The sequence below is a fragment of the Platichthys flesus genome, chromosome 20, assembly GCF_949316205.1.
Source record: "Platichthys flesus chromosome 20, fPlaFle2.1, whole genome shotgun sequence".
Classification (NCBI taxonomy): domain Eukaryota; kingdom Metazoa; phylum Chordata; class Actinopteri; order Pleuronectiformes; family Pleuronectidae; genus Platichthys; species Platichthys flesus.
Window position 1 is genome coordinate 11,096,156 of NC_084964.1, and position 17,511 is coordinate 11,113,666.

At 41.8% G+C, this 17,511-nt stretch overlaps 1 protein-coding gene across 1 annotated transcript; it reads left to right on the forward strand.

The window, feature by feature from the left end:
* The first annotated feature begins 670 nt into the window (after positions 1-670).
* On the forward strand, positions 671-15,792 carry LOC133975719 (alpha-1,6-mannosylglycoprotein 6-beta-N-acetylglucosaminyltransferase B-like). The gene is made up of 18 exons (XM_062413685.1): positions 671-774; positions 1,073-1,128; positions 2,499-2,614; positions 3,848-3,977; positions 4,060-4,208; positions 5,665-5,726; positions 6,477-6,650; positions 6,946-7,110; positions 7,631-7,800; positions 7,931-8,062; positions 8,551-8,684; positions 10,367-10,509; positions 10,599-10,754; positions 10,870-11,016; positions 11,130-11,246; positions 11,327-11,401; positions 11,709-11,869; positions 12,272-15,792. The coding sequence occupies exons 2-18, from the start codon at positions 1,103-1,105 to the stop codon at positions 12,468-12,470; spliced, it is 2,256 nt and encodes a 751-aa protein (XP_062269669.1). The 5' UTR covers positions 671-774; positions 1,073-1,102; the 3' UTR covers positions 12,471-15,792.
* The last annotated feature ends 1,719 nt before the right edge of the window (positions 15,793-17,511 follow it).

Consider the following 17,511-nt stretch of genomic DNA (forward strand, 5'->3'; position numbering starts at 1 on the left):
GTTCTGGGCTACAACAACAACATCTTGGTACTATGGCGCCCTCTTCAGGCATTACACTTTTGACCAAAAAATAAACTTTCCTCTTCATGCATGATAAATTGAATACATTTTGTGAGTACTGAAACAAAAAAGATAATCTATGGAGAGTCAATGACGTGTATCTTTACTTTAAAAGTAGTTATATAACCTTTAAACAACATAAAGCTTCTCTCGTTCTAAACTAGAGCTCCAAATAAATAAATCAACTCCAGTTTGAAGTATCTGTTATAACTCCTTAAGTCCTTATAACATCTTACTCTGTAATTGATATTTATACACTTTCCTCTGGGTATTTCTTTGAGTCTATTGTCTGCATTACACCGTCACTGTGTTGTGTATCCAAGGCCAAAGATCTGCACCATTTGAGCTGTTTAAATGAGCTCCCCTCTCGAGTATAGATTCAAACACAAGGCTTAAGTCTAGCCAGTGCGACTGAAAGAAACTGCGTCACCCAATAGCGTGGGCTCCATTGTGTGCGTGAAAGGCCGGAGCCGCACTCAGGGTATTGTTTTCTTTTTAAGGGGAGTCAGGTTACCTTGACAACCGCAGGATGCCTAACCATATGCGCCAGGACAGAGAAAGGACACGGCCGGAGAACGAGGGAAAAGAGAACGAAAAGAGAGACAAAAAAAGAGGCAAAATTCTTCCCGGTCACCAAGTTTATCTTCACAAAGTTTGTGTGTTTTGACAACAGGCCTGGTGGCTGCCAGTGGGTTGGGATGGAGAGCCAAGGAGGTGAGGATATGTGTGTGTGTGTGTGTGTGTGTGCGTGTGAGTGTGTGTGTTTGTGCTGGTTTGCTATTGAAACGTCTGTGTATCTGTCCCACACTGATGCAGAACAACAGTTATAGTTTCCTTATTTATATACTCTGTGTTAACTTAATGTTTTATTGTTTTGTATGACATTTCTTGTTTTTGTGGACCAAAAAACTGAATGAAGGAATTAATAAATAATACAAAAAATTGCAAGTGCTAGATGAAACTGTACATGTATTAATATTGCAACTTCCTGTTAATGTGCTTGTCTTGACAGTGGAATCCAAACACCTGTAAACAGAGGGCCATGCGTGTTGCACTACGGCCACGCAGGTAAGACTCATGATGAAGACACGATGGATAATCACTGAACAGAAGAGTACAGTAGAGATGTTCAGTAGAAAGTAACTTCATAATCGCGTCTTCCTTTTGTTTAGACTTGGGTCATGTATCACCTGGAGCAGATATGAGGGAAAATATCTGGTTTATTATGATTCCTCCCGTGCTTTTTACAGCCATGCTTTCTTCTCTCTTGTAAATTCCCTCCAGCACATGTGTGTGTTGTCGTGATGAGTGCTCTGACAACTTTGACAGAAAGAGGACTGAATGGAAATCATTTGTCTGGATGTGAATGTGGAGCTTTACCGGCTCTATGGGAGCAGTGAAGCTGTTAGTGTATGTGCTTGTGCCCGACTCCACCGTGTTTGCCTAGTTGGGGGCTGGTGCGTTTACAGGCCTGATGAAAGTGAAGTGATCGCTCTCTCTGCCCTTGTTAAACTGAGGGTGTGCGCCCAAGTGAGCAGCGAGTGGATACACGCTCCACTTATTTGTTTTGACACACTTTGGTCATGGAAAAGTTAAATTCTCCACATCTTAGTGTGTTTGGTGAGAGGCTGGAGTCAGGCTGTACGTTTGTTATTGCATTAGTTATGCTCTGAAAATAAATTCTGTGAAGTTAAAACAAGACTTAACTGGTAGGGTATGACACAAATTATTCAGAAGTGAAATTTAATGTCCCATATGTGGCCAACAAATGTACTAAATGTACTAAGAACTATAACATTGACAATATGTGAAGTTGTTTTCTAGATTATATGTGTTTATTTAAAGAATATGAGCCATACAATTGGGCAGAGGTATGATTATATTGTCTATCTATCTATCTATCTATCTATCTATCTATCTATCTATCTATCTATCTATCTATCTATCTATCTATCTATCTATCTATCTATCTATCTATCTATCTATCTATCTATCTATCTATCCATCTATCTATCTCTCTATCTATCTAGAAAGATTGTGGTAATCCTTTTACATGCAAGGGTGTATGTGGGGAGACTTTAGTTTGATAAGAACTTACTTAAGGTAAGGGATACATTGTTCAAATGACTTATAATAAACCAATAATAGTTGAGAAATGGCTTATTGTAAGGGATCAATAACTAAGAAGTTGTTTAGGGAATGAATGGTTGAAATAGTTTCGTTACAAATGGCATCTTAAAAATTGCATAAAACAAAACGTTACAATTAGTTAAATCAACAGATGTGAGAGAAGACAGGTGTTTCAGTGCAGGGATACTTGAGTTCATGCTGTGGAGGTCACGTTAGACAGAATAGGGAAACAGACTGACAACCACTGATGTACTGAAAGCTGTTTGCTGTGTCATTGAGGAGGCTTCTCTGTGTATTGTGCCCTCTAGTGGTTGCCTGGTGCTCTGTCTGTGCCTGTCAGCTCTCACACTGCTGCTGCAGAGCCTCTGGGTGCCACATGAGATGACCAAGGATGAACCTGCTGGGAGGTCACCAGAGGACCAAGGTAAAACACACACACACACACACACACACACACACACACACAAACAAACGCTCATGCAGCGCACACACACACACACACACACACCATTGTAAATTTAGGGTTGATGAATAATTCATCTGTATTGTGGAGATCATGTTGAAGTTTGACCTAAATCTCGAATCTCCACTGCATTAAAGGTCAGCAGTCTGCATTTCTACCCTCAATCGTAAAGGTGTTGCAGCTCCCTAATCACAAGAGTGGGACATTTCTAGGCATTTTGCATCAATGATAAGTGCTTAGAAGTGTCCGGCTCATTCTGATTGGTCGGGACATTTCTAGGCATTTTTGCTATAATGTGAAGTGCCTTCAAGTTACCCATGTATGGTATTTTTCCCTAACACAAAGAGTGGGACATTTCTAGGCATTGTCAGCACTCAGGGTGGGGCGCTTAAGAGTGGGTCCCCATGCTCGGCTGGTGCTGGAGGTTTGATCTCCCATGTATTATATTTCCCTAACCAAAAGTGTGGGACATTTCGAGGCATTTTGCCTCAATGATAAATGCCTAGAAGTGTATCGAGCTTGTCATCCAAAAAAATTCCTATGGGGTATGTGTAAGAGTTCAAACCCTTGTGTGTGTGTTTAATATGAGAGGACCAAAAAAGCTCCAGTTACAATTTAAATATTTTCTTTTAAAAAATGATGACTGATTTCCATTTTTATCCGTCATAAACACGTTTTTTTCATGTGGAAAATGTGTCTCTGTATAAAAATGATCCAGTGACATTACCGCCCGACACTGAATATGCAAAATACAAGTGACCATAATCACTGCTTCATTTGCAGGACGCAGAGTTAAGAAAACAGTGTTACATAACACTGCTATTTCATGATGTACAGAACAAGATTTCCTATTTAGGAGATTTTCTTAATACACTGTTTATATGTTTATACCTAACTATTGGAGTGAGGGGAGCTTGATCCTGCATATACAGTATGTGTTGTATATAGTCACATATACTGTATTGTATGTACTCGGCCTAACTAACCGACTAACTTTACTTTGCACAATCCAGTCTCTTGTGTTTTTACAACCTAGTGCACAATCCCTCCCCTGGTGCTTATAGCAATTTTCATATTGAATTTTGTTTCCTAATCTTGTTCATTTAATATTCATTCTTGTACAAATACACAACAGCAAATTCCTACTATGTGTAAACCTGCTTGGCAATAAAACCCGATTCTGAATCTCCGCAGGTCAGCGCGGTCTCGGCGTTCGCAGACTGGCTCTGCGTTTGGAGGCTCTGAGCACTCAGGTGCAGAGGCTGAGCAGAGAGAGAGATGTGACCCAGCTGAGCAGAGAGGACCTCAGTGTGATACTGCAGAGGTCCTCAACAGCACATCACTGTTTACCGATCTATACAAATAGAGTGTTGGTTAGAGGTTGAATAAATGCGTGTGCTTTGCAGCTTCAGACAGGACCAGCAAGGCCTGGCCCGCTTGGTGGAGAAGGAGCTCATGCGGGTGGCCCAGAAGCTGGATCAGCTCGGCCGGAGTCCCCTGCATCACCATCGCTCGAACACTCCAGCGCCGCATGATGACCTCAGAGCACAGAGAGGTAAGGATAAGGCTTTTATCACATGTAGTATGTCTCCATTGATGGGTTTTACTTATCTAATCTTGGGGAGGTTTTATTGGTTTGACTTGCTTGGGAGGAGTCAAACCATCAGAGAGGTTACGTTTTCACTGGTGTGTGTTTGTTAGGTAGCAGGATTAGGCAAAAACTACAGGACGGATTATTTCATTGATTGTTCAGAGAATTATGTATCTGCACGATGCATGGACACCATGATGCTTTATAATAAAAGGATAAGGGACTGTTTTCTCTGGATTTGGATATAAAGAGACAGGTTTATATTTATGAATTTAAATAGATAAGACGTGTTTGAGGCTATTACACACAATTCTAGTGTTTCGCTTTCATTTTACAGTTTACCTCACCAGATGCACCTCATTGGCCAAATTAAAACAGCCTTTTCATGGTTTGTTCTAGTTATAACATGCGTCAATGTTGTGGCTACACCAAATAAATACCCTCTCCCTGTATGCACCTTCGATAATTGGACAGGCTCGGAGCCAAACACTCAGTTGGTAGACTCAATAGAGGCTAACCACACAGTGAAATTAACAAGCTGTGATGGTGGAGGGTGTGTGTGGGGTTAAAGGGGAGTGGGTGCAGGTGGTTATGGGGGATGGAGTCCTCGAATAGAGATTTAACAAGTCCCAAAAGTTTGAATCTACACGGCGACCCTCCTGTAAGGTGTCAGGTGAGAGGTGGGTTACAGAGGGTGTCTCACAGACACAAACACGCACACACACACACACACCCATGCCACCCACATGCGCGCAAACACACACTTCCTCCATCGCCAGCCTGCCCTCACCCTCCTCCCTTTCACATTACCTCACACCATTAAATAGGCTGGAGTTACCCAGGAGTCCTTTCACTAACTTGTCTGTTCGTACTCTTGTTTTTGCAGAGGGAGCACTTTTTCTATTTCTTTTCCTATTTTGCCGTGCTCCTACAGCATATCACCGTTCCCGGGCTTTCACACCTCAGCTATTCCTGCAGGTTTTCTTATCTTTATTTTTCCCTCTCTCTTTTTATTTTAACTAGGTTGTTTTACACCGTTCAGGGCTGTGTATGTTGGCAAACGCTCGCATTGTAAAAGGGGAATGTTTGGTAGGAGGCAGGTGGGTCAGGTGTGCGTGTGTGTGTGTGTGTGTGTTCAGCAGTTGATTGACATTTGCAAGAGATGGTGGGGGGGCTTTACGGGAAATGGCCTCTGAGAACACACTCTGCCCTCAATGCCTCTGTATGTCTTTCTGGTGGCTGCTGTTCACTGTGTGCGTTACAGTTGAGAGATTGTATATAAGAGTCATTACCCACTATCCTTCATTACCCAGTCGACATTACAATGTTCTTTTTGTTACTAAAGCCTGGACTGTGGTGTAATGACGCATCTGCGGCCTCTGGAAAAAAAACTGAGTGACGGCTCATATCTTACCCACAGGGCCCAGTGAGTGTGAGGTGCCAATGGATGCTGCATACCCGCTCTGCGCCGAAAAAGTGGAGGTGAGAAAGTGAAAATATTTGTGCCAGCATAAACTTAATGGCTTCATGTGTGTATTCTGTATTCAACCACCATTTTTCAAATTGGAACAATACATGTGTATTATAATTTTAAGAATGATGTTTTCTTTAATGCATTCTGGAGTCTTTTAAAGTCTATGGGGCAGAGTAAAGAGTTAGAACACTCTTTAATCATCCTACCTGGTTTATCTGCAATGATGATTTTATAGTCAATGTTTTTCATAAAATTAAACTGAATTTGTTATATTACTGTTGACTGTTGTGCTTTATATATAAGTTTGAATGATTTCAGAGGTTTGTTTAACAATCAACACAATCTTCAGACCCAACACCTTTTCAAAATAAAAGCTCTGTAATTGAGGGCGATTTCAAGCATTTCGTCAATGAAACAAACATTGTGCTTTTACTTTGAGAGCAACTTCTACATACAATCATTCCTGTGTAGCAGGAAAGAAATCCAGTTTTGGCAGCGATTTTGACTTGAGGTTTGCCCCAGTTTGCAACCACTGCTGTAGTACTTTACTTCCCCAGGCCATTAATAATACATATGTCAAGTGTGAAGTCTATAAGATGAACGGTTCTCCACATACAGACAGACAGACATTTCTGGAATTAGTAGGTAGATGATTAAGTCTGATCTGGATATGGAAATACAGTTTAATAAAATATAGCATCTGTTTTATATTGCTGTCTGCATGACTGTATTCATATCATTATAAATCTGTCTGGTAGTTCCTGCAGGTACGCTGGCAGTCAGACCCCTGCTATGCTTTTTATGGGGTGGATGGCACAACCTGCTCCATCTTGACTTACCTCAGCCAAATAGAAGATTTTTGTCCTCCGCGCTTTGAAAGGAACCACTCGGGGCTGCCATGGCACAGGAAACCTCCCTCCAATCCAGAGAAGGTACAATCACTTCAAGTTCATATCACTCGCAATGTACCGTGGTTTAGTTAACAAAAACACATCCCACTTTATAAACTTTTTATCGTTAGTCATACATGGAACAAAGAACCTTTCTCTGGGATGCTAATCTATATGACTGGCATCTTCTCAGATTGGCTTGTAGGAGCTTTTATTCACTCTGATATAACTGATTGGGGGAAGCGAGAGGTGTAACATGCCGAGCACTGTAGCTTTATACACAAACAACATTTGCATGATGTTGCAAAGATATTTTAAATGTTCTGATTGTTCACAGGCTGCGATACGTACCTCTCTGAGCCAACTGTACGAGGTCATTGGCAACAGCAGCAGTGGACCTGCATTAAACTTCATCAGGTCCAGAGTGGAGAGGATGTCTGAGCGCTGGACACAGGCTGGTGTAAGGATGAGGCAGAGCAGCAACAGGACGGTTGCAAGTCGGGTGAGGGTATAAACAGCAGGTCGTTCTGTTGCGCATCATTTAGTTTTTATTGAAGAAAAAGCTAAAATCAATATGTACAAAAAATATGGGTGAATATAGATGATAAACATCTTTGAATTTTATGCAACTATACTCTTTTTTTTAACTTGATTTCGACAGAACCTTGGGCTTAAAGTCCCCCTCCCGGAAAAGTCTATCAATAATTTGACAATAGACATACATTAAATAAGTACTATTAACACTAAAGTAAACAAATGTCAGTCTGAAATGTAAAACTAGGTTCAGACAACTAGGGTTTGAGATGTCACAAACCTTTGAAACCAATCCTGTCAACTTGTGGGTGGAGCTCAGTGGCTGGAAAAGGCCCCTCAGTTGAGGTAGAGCTGGGGGGAAGTTTTCATTTAATACCTTTAAATGTTATTTAAAGGAATGAATAAGAGCAATAAAATAACAGAAATGAGAAGCCTCTCCTCTAAATACCTATTGTTCAATCTAGACTTTGAAACGTTCCGTCATGTAGGTGCTGCTGTATCCTGGTGCCCTGGCTGGGAGTGCTGGTCAGCGTTTTGAAGCCATGGTGGAGAGAGGGGGTCCTTTGGGCGAGCTGGTCCAATGGGCGGACCTCAGCGCTTGTCTGACAATCCTGGGCCACAACGTCACCCTCAGCACATCACAGCGCCAGCTCCACAGGTGACGACTACCACTGGATCCCCCTGCTGCTGATTGTTGATTTCATCTGAAGCAAAATGATAACGTTGTATTTTAAAAGTTTTTACTGCAATGATTAGGGAGGTAAATTATAGGTAAGATGTGTGTCTAGCCTGATAGGTGCTGCTCCAGGCCGAGGCAGTTGTCCAATCCAGAGGCCGCTACCCTTTGACCTCGTCTACACCGACTACCACGGTCTGGCTCACCTTCAGGGAGCCATGGGACTCGCTTTCCAGCATTACCAGTATATATCCACAATTACCCACATACACACGCATGCTTCTTATAGATCAGTGCTTCTCTACTTACTGATTACTTTTATATTCAAGATTAATTTTGATCAGTATTATTAAGAACTTAAATGTTAGAGTAAATCAAGTTTTAGAAACATTATCCTCCACCTAAATTGTTACTATCATAACTAAATTAGCACCTGATATCACACTCTCTTTGTAGCTTGTATTAGTCGGATATTGTTTGTAAAGGAGACACAGTGTGACTTCACTCAATTGAACTTAAAAGAGTAGATGCTAAATATTTTGCCATGATAATATTATCCATGTTATTAGTACATTCAGGGCAATTCAGGTTAGTGGTATAATCACATGAGGACTGCAGCTTTACACTAAGAAAGTTGTTTGTTGCCATGTGATCATTGCTGAGTTGATAAATCAAATGTACCAAAGATTCATTTTGTTATCAACTATTTAACTTCCTTAAATCACTCGATAGGTGCAGCTTCAGAATCCTGGACTCTTTTGGCACCGAACCGGCCTTCAACCTGGAGAGTTACGCAAATAGCCACGGATACAAAACATTATGGGGCAGATGGGGTCTGCGGCCTCTGCAGTTCATGACCATGTTCCGTAAGTCTCTCTCTCTGTGTGTGTGTATGTGCATATTCTGATCATGCTGACATGGTGCCAGCAACTTGTTATTTTCTTTATACAGTGCAAACACGTGACCCGGTGTCTGTTCGGGAGTAGCTGCGATAGGAGACAGTTAACATATATAAATACATAACTTGCTGCCACAGTGTTGGTTCTTTCACATACTCCCCTCTCAGCATCCTCACAGTGAGAGGATTTATAGCCGAGGTTAAATAAACCCGGTGCCCAGACAGAGCTCTCATTCCAACACCTCTCCCTGTCGTCCGTCCCGTCCCGCCGGGGGATGGAGACAAGCTGGACGCTCCGGGCCGAGAGCCGCTCTCCATCCCTCAGCTTGAAGCACTGTTTATTTGTCCTGAGGAGGAGGAGGAGAAAGAGTTTGCTGTTAGCTGATGGGGAAAGGGCAGGAAGAGAGGAAGACAGCAGAGCAGAAACAAAGACATAGAAAGAAGAGGATTAAGGGAAAGAGAAATGATTAGAGAAAAGCCAATGTAAAACAGGGGAGAGAAAGATTGTAGACCCAACGATTCCACTAAACACACATGCAACACTGAAATCACAGAGACTTTTCATTGCATAATGTTGATGATATCTGTGTGTTGATGCACATCTCTGCTAATCTGATAGGTGAGTGTTTGAACATAGACAGGTGGTAGAGATGAGGGGATTTTAGCCAGGAGATGATTCTGAGCTGTGTAAGTGTCAAGGAGACGAATACTGGCAACAAAGAAGTTAAACAAAGTAGTTAGTAACAGGAGAGGATGACACACACACACACACACACACACACACACACACACGCAAACTAAAGATCACACCTTTGCTGGCACATTCCTGGTTAAAGTAAATACTCATCTCCCACACCTTCCTCAGTGTGTCGTAGGGCAGCGGGGGGGCAGGCAGTGGCCTATCCAAACAGCCCGAACCTAAACCATCACAAAATATAATTTCCTTTAACAGTTGATTTATACGGCACAGTGTGTTTTTCGTCTCTCACATATTTTTAATCTCAGCTGTTATTCATCCGCGACCTTCGATCCAACACTGTCTGTCCAAAAGTAACTTTTTACTTTTTTTTTAACTATAATTTCCGTTTCCCACATGTTTCTCTTTTGTGTTATCTTTGACAACACACAGCGTGTGACACAAATTGCAATCATGAGATAATGCATTGATCAAGTAATGAGATCATATTTCTGTTTTCATGAGAAAAAGAATCTCATCCAACTTCAGAAAATTATCCTGTCCATTCTCGAAAAACAGAGCAATTTTCTTTCTCATGAAAACAACAAATTATCTTGTTAATTCAGAAAAACAGGGCTGAATTAGATTTTTTTGTGATTCCGATATGCTTCCATAAATCTGTGCACCATTTTTGATCAAGATTAGTCGTACGGAATTTCACCTTCAACATGAGTCTAATCACGAGTCTAATCACCAACACATAAAGTGTATATACTTTATAAGTACTTATAACGCATATACATTATTAGACTTCAGGGCAGTTAAATTTAATCTCAAAAATCTTTTTTCCCGAACTTCCTTATTGAATACAGATTTGTGTGATTGGAGACTTCAGTTCTGTATGTATGTTGAGAACAAAGTAACTCTTAAATAATTTAAATGATTAACCTTCTCTATGTTTTTGTCATCTGCAGCTCACACTCCTGATAACTCCTTCCTGGGTTTTGTGAGCGAGGAGGCAGTGAGGGCGGACATCAGAGAGGAGGAGCTAGAGCCTGAGACCGACAGGAAAGACAGGATAGCAGTCGTCTATGGAAAACAGGACTACATGTGGCAGGTACCTCAGGGGTAACATGTACTATTTGTATTCACTGCACTGTAGAAAGATGGGCTGCAGGCAGGAATCATCCAATACTCTGTGTCCAGGGTAAATCGGAGTATGTGGAGGTTATAAACGAGGAGCTTGAGACCCACGCCACGGTCTACCAGCCTCCAGGACACTCATCTAATCTGCCCGGCTTCATCACCAACCACGGCCTGCTGAGTCAGGAACACTTCCTACAGCTTCTCCGCAGAGCCAAGGTCAGATTCATCTCAGAATAGAGAAGCCAGGGAATCTGACTCACATCTATTATATGATCTTGTGGGAGATTTTGTGAAAATTGTCTTCGCTCTGCTGCACTCTCATTCCCTGCAGGTGTTTGTAGGTCTTGGTTTCCCTTATGAGGGTCCCGCCCCTATTGAGGCGATAGCTCTGGGCTGCGTCTTCCTTCAGCCAAAATTTGACCCTCCACACTCATCAGACAACAATGACTTCTACAAGGGCAAACCCACTTCAAGACAGGTAACTTACCAAAGTGAATAAAAAACCCAGATAGAAATCTAAAATAGATGTTTTTAAGGCCTTATACCACAGATTTATTGAAAATCAAACACAATAAATATTTTGCATCGCAGATCTCCTCCCAGCACCCTTATGCCGAGGAGTTCATTGGTCGACCTCATGTGTGGACCGTGGACATGGCCAACAGGACCGATGTACGGGAGGCACTCAAAGCTATTTTAAGCACCGAGGTACTTTCCAGATAAGGTGAAACATCATTTTAGCTGCAGTGACATTGAATTAAATCGTTCATGTGTTTGTGTTTTTTCAGGTGAAGCCTTTCACCCCCCGAGAGTTCACCTGTGAGGGGATGCTGGAGCGGGTTCGTGGTTACATCACCCATCAGGTGCAGAGACGCAGGGAGAGCTGGCATCACATGATCGGCTGCTCCCACACCACACTATACTCTCAAATCGGCCTGATCTCACAGAGTCATAGACGACACTGACCTGTTTTATTCAATCTGTAATGAAGTGTGTGGAAAAAAACATAATGTAGCAGCAATGTCATCCACTAGTGACTTATCACTGTCGAGATTGTTTCAAATGCGTTATGCAACACTGGTCACAGAGAAAAGAGAAAAAAACATCGCTTGGTTCCAAAGTGCATTATTGTTAACTGTCTTTCACGTTGTTTTTATGAAATCCCTCCAGGACTTCTGCAGTAAATCTGTCCCTACGTGGCCCCCGGAGAGCGCTCTGAGGATGCACCTGGGTCCCCTCGGCCAATCGTGCGTTAGCGTGTGTCGACGCTCCTCCCTGGTGTGCGAGCCTGCTCTGTTTCACCACCTCAACAGTCCCTCTGCGTTTACCAGGTGAGGGATCACGAGATGTACACTCCAGATACACTACACCGAACAACAGTCAAATTTTAACGTTGTCATGTGGTGAACAAACCAATGAACAGGAACTAAAGAATAGAACTTATCATATCACAGCATCACAACCCTGCTAGAAACAGTTGCTAAACTTTACAGCTATGGAGTGGGCATCAAAATGAAGGCTGAGTTTGAAGATGGGTGTGGTCTGAGCATGGGTGTCAGAGGTAGACGGGCTGGAAGTAGGGACTGGGACCACTGGCACCCTGCTTTACGGCTCTGTACTTTTACATTAGGTAAACTACAGACCATCTTCGATCAGCCACTTGTGTAAGAGTGACAGTCTCTTGTTCTTTGTATCGTATTTCTTTAACTCTTCTCTATTTTACACTTTCGTAGGCTTGGACTAGGCTGCGCCAGCATGGGGCAGGAAGTCAACCATCTTTTTCCCGCCTACAACCCTTGGGGCCGACACTGTGGTCTCCAGCAGGAGCCTCTACTGTTCAGTTGTGCCGGCGCCGACCCTTCGCACCGCAGACTGTGTCCCTGCAGAGCTCACCTGCCTGGACAGGTGGCGCTGTGCCCTGACTGCATCTAAACACTGTGAAAGTAGCTGGAAGAGAAGAGGAGAGGATTATTTGACATGAGACAGACACCAAAGAGCCACCTGGAGTATATGTTGTATAGTTAAAGATTTAACCTCAACTATAGACTGTATGGTGGCTGGCTGCACTATAGGTCATAAACCCCACTTTCTCAATGTTAGTGGATGGAGCATTGATCAAACCAAATCGTCAAATTCATGTATAATACATTTTTGTCTCAAGGATGTCTTTTGCCATTTTAGGTAGAGGATATGTTCAAGTGTTCATGTGACGGCCAGCAACCATGAGACATGATTGACAGTTGAGACTGACCTGCCATTGGTCGAGCACATGCAACGATGGAGGATCCATCCTCCCATCGCTACTGTGCAAACTCTGGCTACAAATGATCATACTGGTCTACATTTCTGGATAGTGGGAGGAAGTGGAGACGGGTTGTAAATCTTAATATACAGTCTATGATCTCAACCAAAGGAAAAACAAACTGTCCTGCCAATGCTAAGTTGTGTGGTCTTGTTGACCTACATAGGCTGAAGATGAAGTATTATCTCAGAGTATTTATATCAATATGCACATGAGTCGAAACTCACAATTTTTCAGGGCCCCACAGAATCATCTCAGTCAGCATCACTGACATTAAGTCTTTTATAGCAGAACCCATCACAAACAAATTAATCAGTTGCTGATATTAGCGATTATCAATTTTTATAATGACATCAGAGAGGTTGTGCCAAGTTATGAATGTCGCCGAATTTGTCCGGTTCAATTTGTTTTGTTTTTTGTAACGACCGTCATTACTCAGGAACCATAAAATGAAAGACTGTCATTAGTTGAAATGTCAAGGGACCAGGATTCAAGGCCTGGTGTTTCACTGTGTCGAAAACCCCCGAAATGCCTCTTGTGGTTGCTGTAGCTTTTCCTCGATCCCTTGAGCAACTGAACTGATGGCAACATGCTCTCGAGGGAAATATTGTTAAGGTGTGTTGAAACGGAGGGAAGCGGTACCAAAGACCTAGAAAAGCTGCTCAGCTCTCAGAGTTTAACTTCTCGTCTCCTGCTCCACATCACACAACAGTGCGGTGCAATTCAATGTTATGCTGAATAAGTATCCAATCAGTCATGCGTTTACAGTAAGTGGTCAGTGTTGCATGGGATTAAAGCTCCTCAGTGTATCGTCGGTTGCTGATATTAGCCTGGCCCTCGGAGGAGCGAGGGTGACAGCCTAAGTGATGAGGCTCATTATCTGAGTGAATCATGGATAACCTTTGGAGGCCTCCGGGAGGTCACAGCCATAAGACGATGATTATACTGTCATATACACCAATGGTTCCCAACCGTCTTTGACTTAGGAAAACCCCTCAGCTCTGTTTAAATCCGCCAGTAAAGGCAGACCTCATTGTTTGTCTTTCAAACACATATTTTGCATCATTTAAACTTGGGGGAAAAAAAGTCATAGAGGGCAGGATTAATTATGTTTTCACAACTTGTTTTTTTTTTTACCTGAAATTACATTTAAAAAAGATTTTGATCATTAACGATGACTCATTTTTGCCCAAGCATTTGCTCCAAAATGATTCCCTCACTGCTTCTTGACTTTGAGATTTGTCGAGCCCCCCCCTGAGATGTGCACTCCCGGTTGATATGATGGAAACTTTACGGTGATTTGGGAGGTTGTACACTTTTTCTTGTCAGAAGCCTAAAAAGGTTACGCAGACTTTCCCCATCATCTATCCCGGCAAACAGCTTGTGAAATGATAACAAGCAAAAGCCAAACCACATCCCACAATCAGCGGTGTAAGTGCTACACGTATACGACACAGCTGTTAGCAAAGATGGCTCCAACAAAAAGGCAATGAGCTGCTTTGAAAAAAAAAAAACTGGATCGATGTGAGGTTTTTCTTGGAATCGACACACTCATGAATGTTAATTGGCAAAAAAATGTATTTTCTGCACCGATACGCTCCATGTGACCAACATGTTATTGTCACTCAGGGATCAGACTGCTCACGGCTGCGACAACAGAACCGCTCGACAAACTGATTGACGACTAAATGGTCCACGAAAAAACAACTTTGAATTTTGATCCAGAAATTTGTTTGGCCCCGTCATTTGTGACTTTGGCCTCATTAGGTGAACAGGCCAAAGATGATGTAAAATTAACTCGTGTTTGAAATAAAGGAAAAATAAAAGTTGTTTTTGACTCGATGGGAAGTCCCTGAAAGCGTGTTTTTGGAAAGTGATGAGTCATGTTAATTAATATCAGTTACATGTGCGGTGGCATATAAAAGCTGTCAATCACTTCCCAGGGGGCTGATAGCAGAGGGTCAAACTAAGGGTTGAAAAACAGCACCGGGTGTGTACGGAGCAAATGTGCAAATGTGGACAGACAAAGATTTGAGTGTTCCACATGACTGCCTACTGACCTCATGCTTGATGGGGCTGTCTTACAGAGTCCATATGACGGTCATGAGATGGTGTTTTGCTTTGAGACATCATTGATGTGGATCATATCTGTGTAGAACATAGATCTGAATTGTGTGGTTATTAATGCTAATTGTCCAACTAAGGCTAAAGGTACTGTAAATAGATTAACCATTTTGTTTGTAAATTCACATAACCATAAAGGTTAAGCTAGGGCATAGGCCATGCAAGTGTAGGTTGGCCAGGCTAGGCAATGTTAGGGTAGGCTAGGCAGGGTTAGGTTAGGCTAGTGAAGATTAGGCAAAGTTAGGGTATGTTAGGCTAGATTAAGCCAGGCAAGATTAATGTAGTCTAGACTAGGCAAGGTTTTGATAGGCAAGGTTAGTGAAGGCTAGTTCAGGTTAAGCTAGATCAAGTCACAACATAATGCACTCACTTGTGAAAACTCGTTAATTCAAGAGTAGACACCAACTGGTGCGAGGATATTCTGGGTACTATAAAATAAGTTGGACGCCCAAACTTTTGCACAACAAAACTGTGAATTTATGAACAGGCTTGTTTTTAAATGTCTCTTTGCTGCAGATAATGCATTTACTTATTTCCAATTCGAAAATCAACTAACTATTTTATTCAGTCACGGGTGTATGGCAGCACAATATGCTGATATTAATTAAGCATCTATGTTTATCGTATTCCCATGTGGAACCAAGGAGGGGATTAGGGGTTCTGTAGCTACCCTTGGATATTAATACTCTTAAGCTCTTAAAACAAATTACATGATGTTGAGTATGAGCGGATGATATGAGAGATATACAAGTCTGTTGTTTATAACATCTTAATCCATTGATATTTGCTGAGGTATTTTATTCTGGACCAACAGGTCACTGTCTTCCATAGAGCTGCTGACATGTCCAAATAAACAGTCCAAAAATAAATAATGACCACGTGTAGGCTGTGACATCTGCACTGTGAAATAATGATATAGACAGTTAGAAAATAAGAAATGATGGATGGAGGACAAAATAAAAAACCCAGGAGAAACCAGGAGAGGAAACACGAACCAGCGTCGGGGTCAGCCAGACATCATCGTGGAATGTTTGTGCTCGCGCAGAGGTTCAATAATGTTTATATGAGTGCTTTTTAATTTTAACATGAGAGACGGGAACTCTTTTCTGGCACACGGGAACTCTTTCTCCTATACCTTTTAACTGTGGAATGTGGTGGCAAATCAAACTTTCGCTGCCAAGAATAACGGCAGAGATCTCATAGTAGAAAGCAACACCGGAGTTTCACTTTAACTCAAACCTCCAACTCAGAACTGAGATTTAGCGTTTTATTCAGAATTTATTTCTATGTGTCCCATGTTACTAAATTACGCACAAGCTGGTGATGACAAAGCAAAAAGGTAGGACAAAGTTTACATTCAGTGCAAAATGATGGGTGCTCAATATTAACTACTAGTGACACAGGCCGAGAGATATTATTGTCATAACTCACCCACGTCTTTCTTTTCCTTCAGGATTTGTAGTTGTTACTGAGTTATATTTGCATGATCGTGTACAATGAATCACACTGTTTACACTGCACTTGTGTTTCCCACGTATCATGTCCTGTTAACATCAAACTGAATATACCGTCGGCAGAGTTAATGATGTTGTAGACTGTTCCATTAGGGAACAGGCTTCACTCTGCAAGTATTTCTACTTTTAATACTTCAGGAATATATAAAAAAACAAGGACTTCTTTACGTTTAGTGAAAACGTGTATGGGGTACTTTTTTCTTCTACTTGAGTTAATTATTGTATATTTATTTGTACATTTACAAGGAAAATGTTTAAGTACCTCATCCATCAGTGCTCTTTTTCTAATTGTATTAGGTTTCCTTCTTATAAGTCTCATTACCACATGTTTATCCACCTTAAATCCACTTGTGTCAGCTTTGAACTCAAAATAGTTTGAGGTGGGTTTTATGCCTAATGTACCAGTTTTGATTATTATTTTAAAATTTCTGAAGGGTTGGTAATAAGGAGAAAGAAAAATCCTGGTTTAGGGAATTTATTTTGCCAATGATTTACTGACGACCTGTAAATGAAGATGGGTGTGAACTGCAAATAAAAAAAGCAGCTGAAAGCCACTAAAAGATTGTTATTAAATAATGTTCTGGCCCAAAACCTCCACTTCTCCAAATTTGTTATATTTGCAACAGCCAGCTGTGCCCTAAAGGGGGCAGTATGGTCAAGCTAAACCAGCCAGCATTGGTAACAGTCACAAGCCTGAGAAACCTGCACAGTGCAATGAATGACAGTAACATATTTTTTAAATCGAGACAGAATGTGTTAATGCACACTAGACAATAGAGAGAGACTGTAGATGTACATGTTTTTGGACAAATAGAGACTCTCCCACTCATCTCCACAGGTAGCTTTCAGTTTATTCCAGCAAACACACTTGCAAAAGCTGGGAGGGAAGTGAACGGCTTTACTAGCATAAGAAAGCAGCTGCTTTTATTGAAACCTGTTATTGGCGTGCCAAGATTACACTGAACAACAACAACCCTCCTCCCTGGAAGCCAATAAAATGCTGACAACAAACACTTGGCTTGCCTACAGCGCC

Coding starts and splice junctions, on each gene's coding strand:
- LOC133975719 (XM_062413685.1), top strand. CDS start 1,103: ATGCGTGTTGCACTACGGCCACGCAG. Junction 8,685..10,366: donor GCAGTTCATGACCATGTTCC/GTAAGTCTCTCT, acceptor TGTCATCTGCAG/CTCACACTCCTGATAACTCC. Junction 10,755..10,869: donor AGCTTCTCCGCAGAGCCAAG/GTCAGATTCATC, acceptor CATTCCCTGCAG/GTGTTTGTAGGTCTTGGTTT.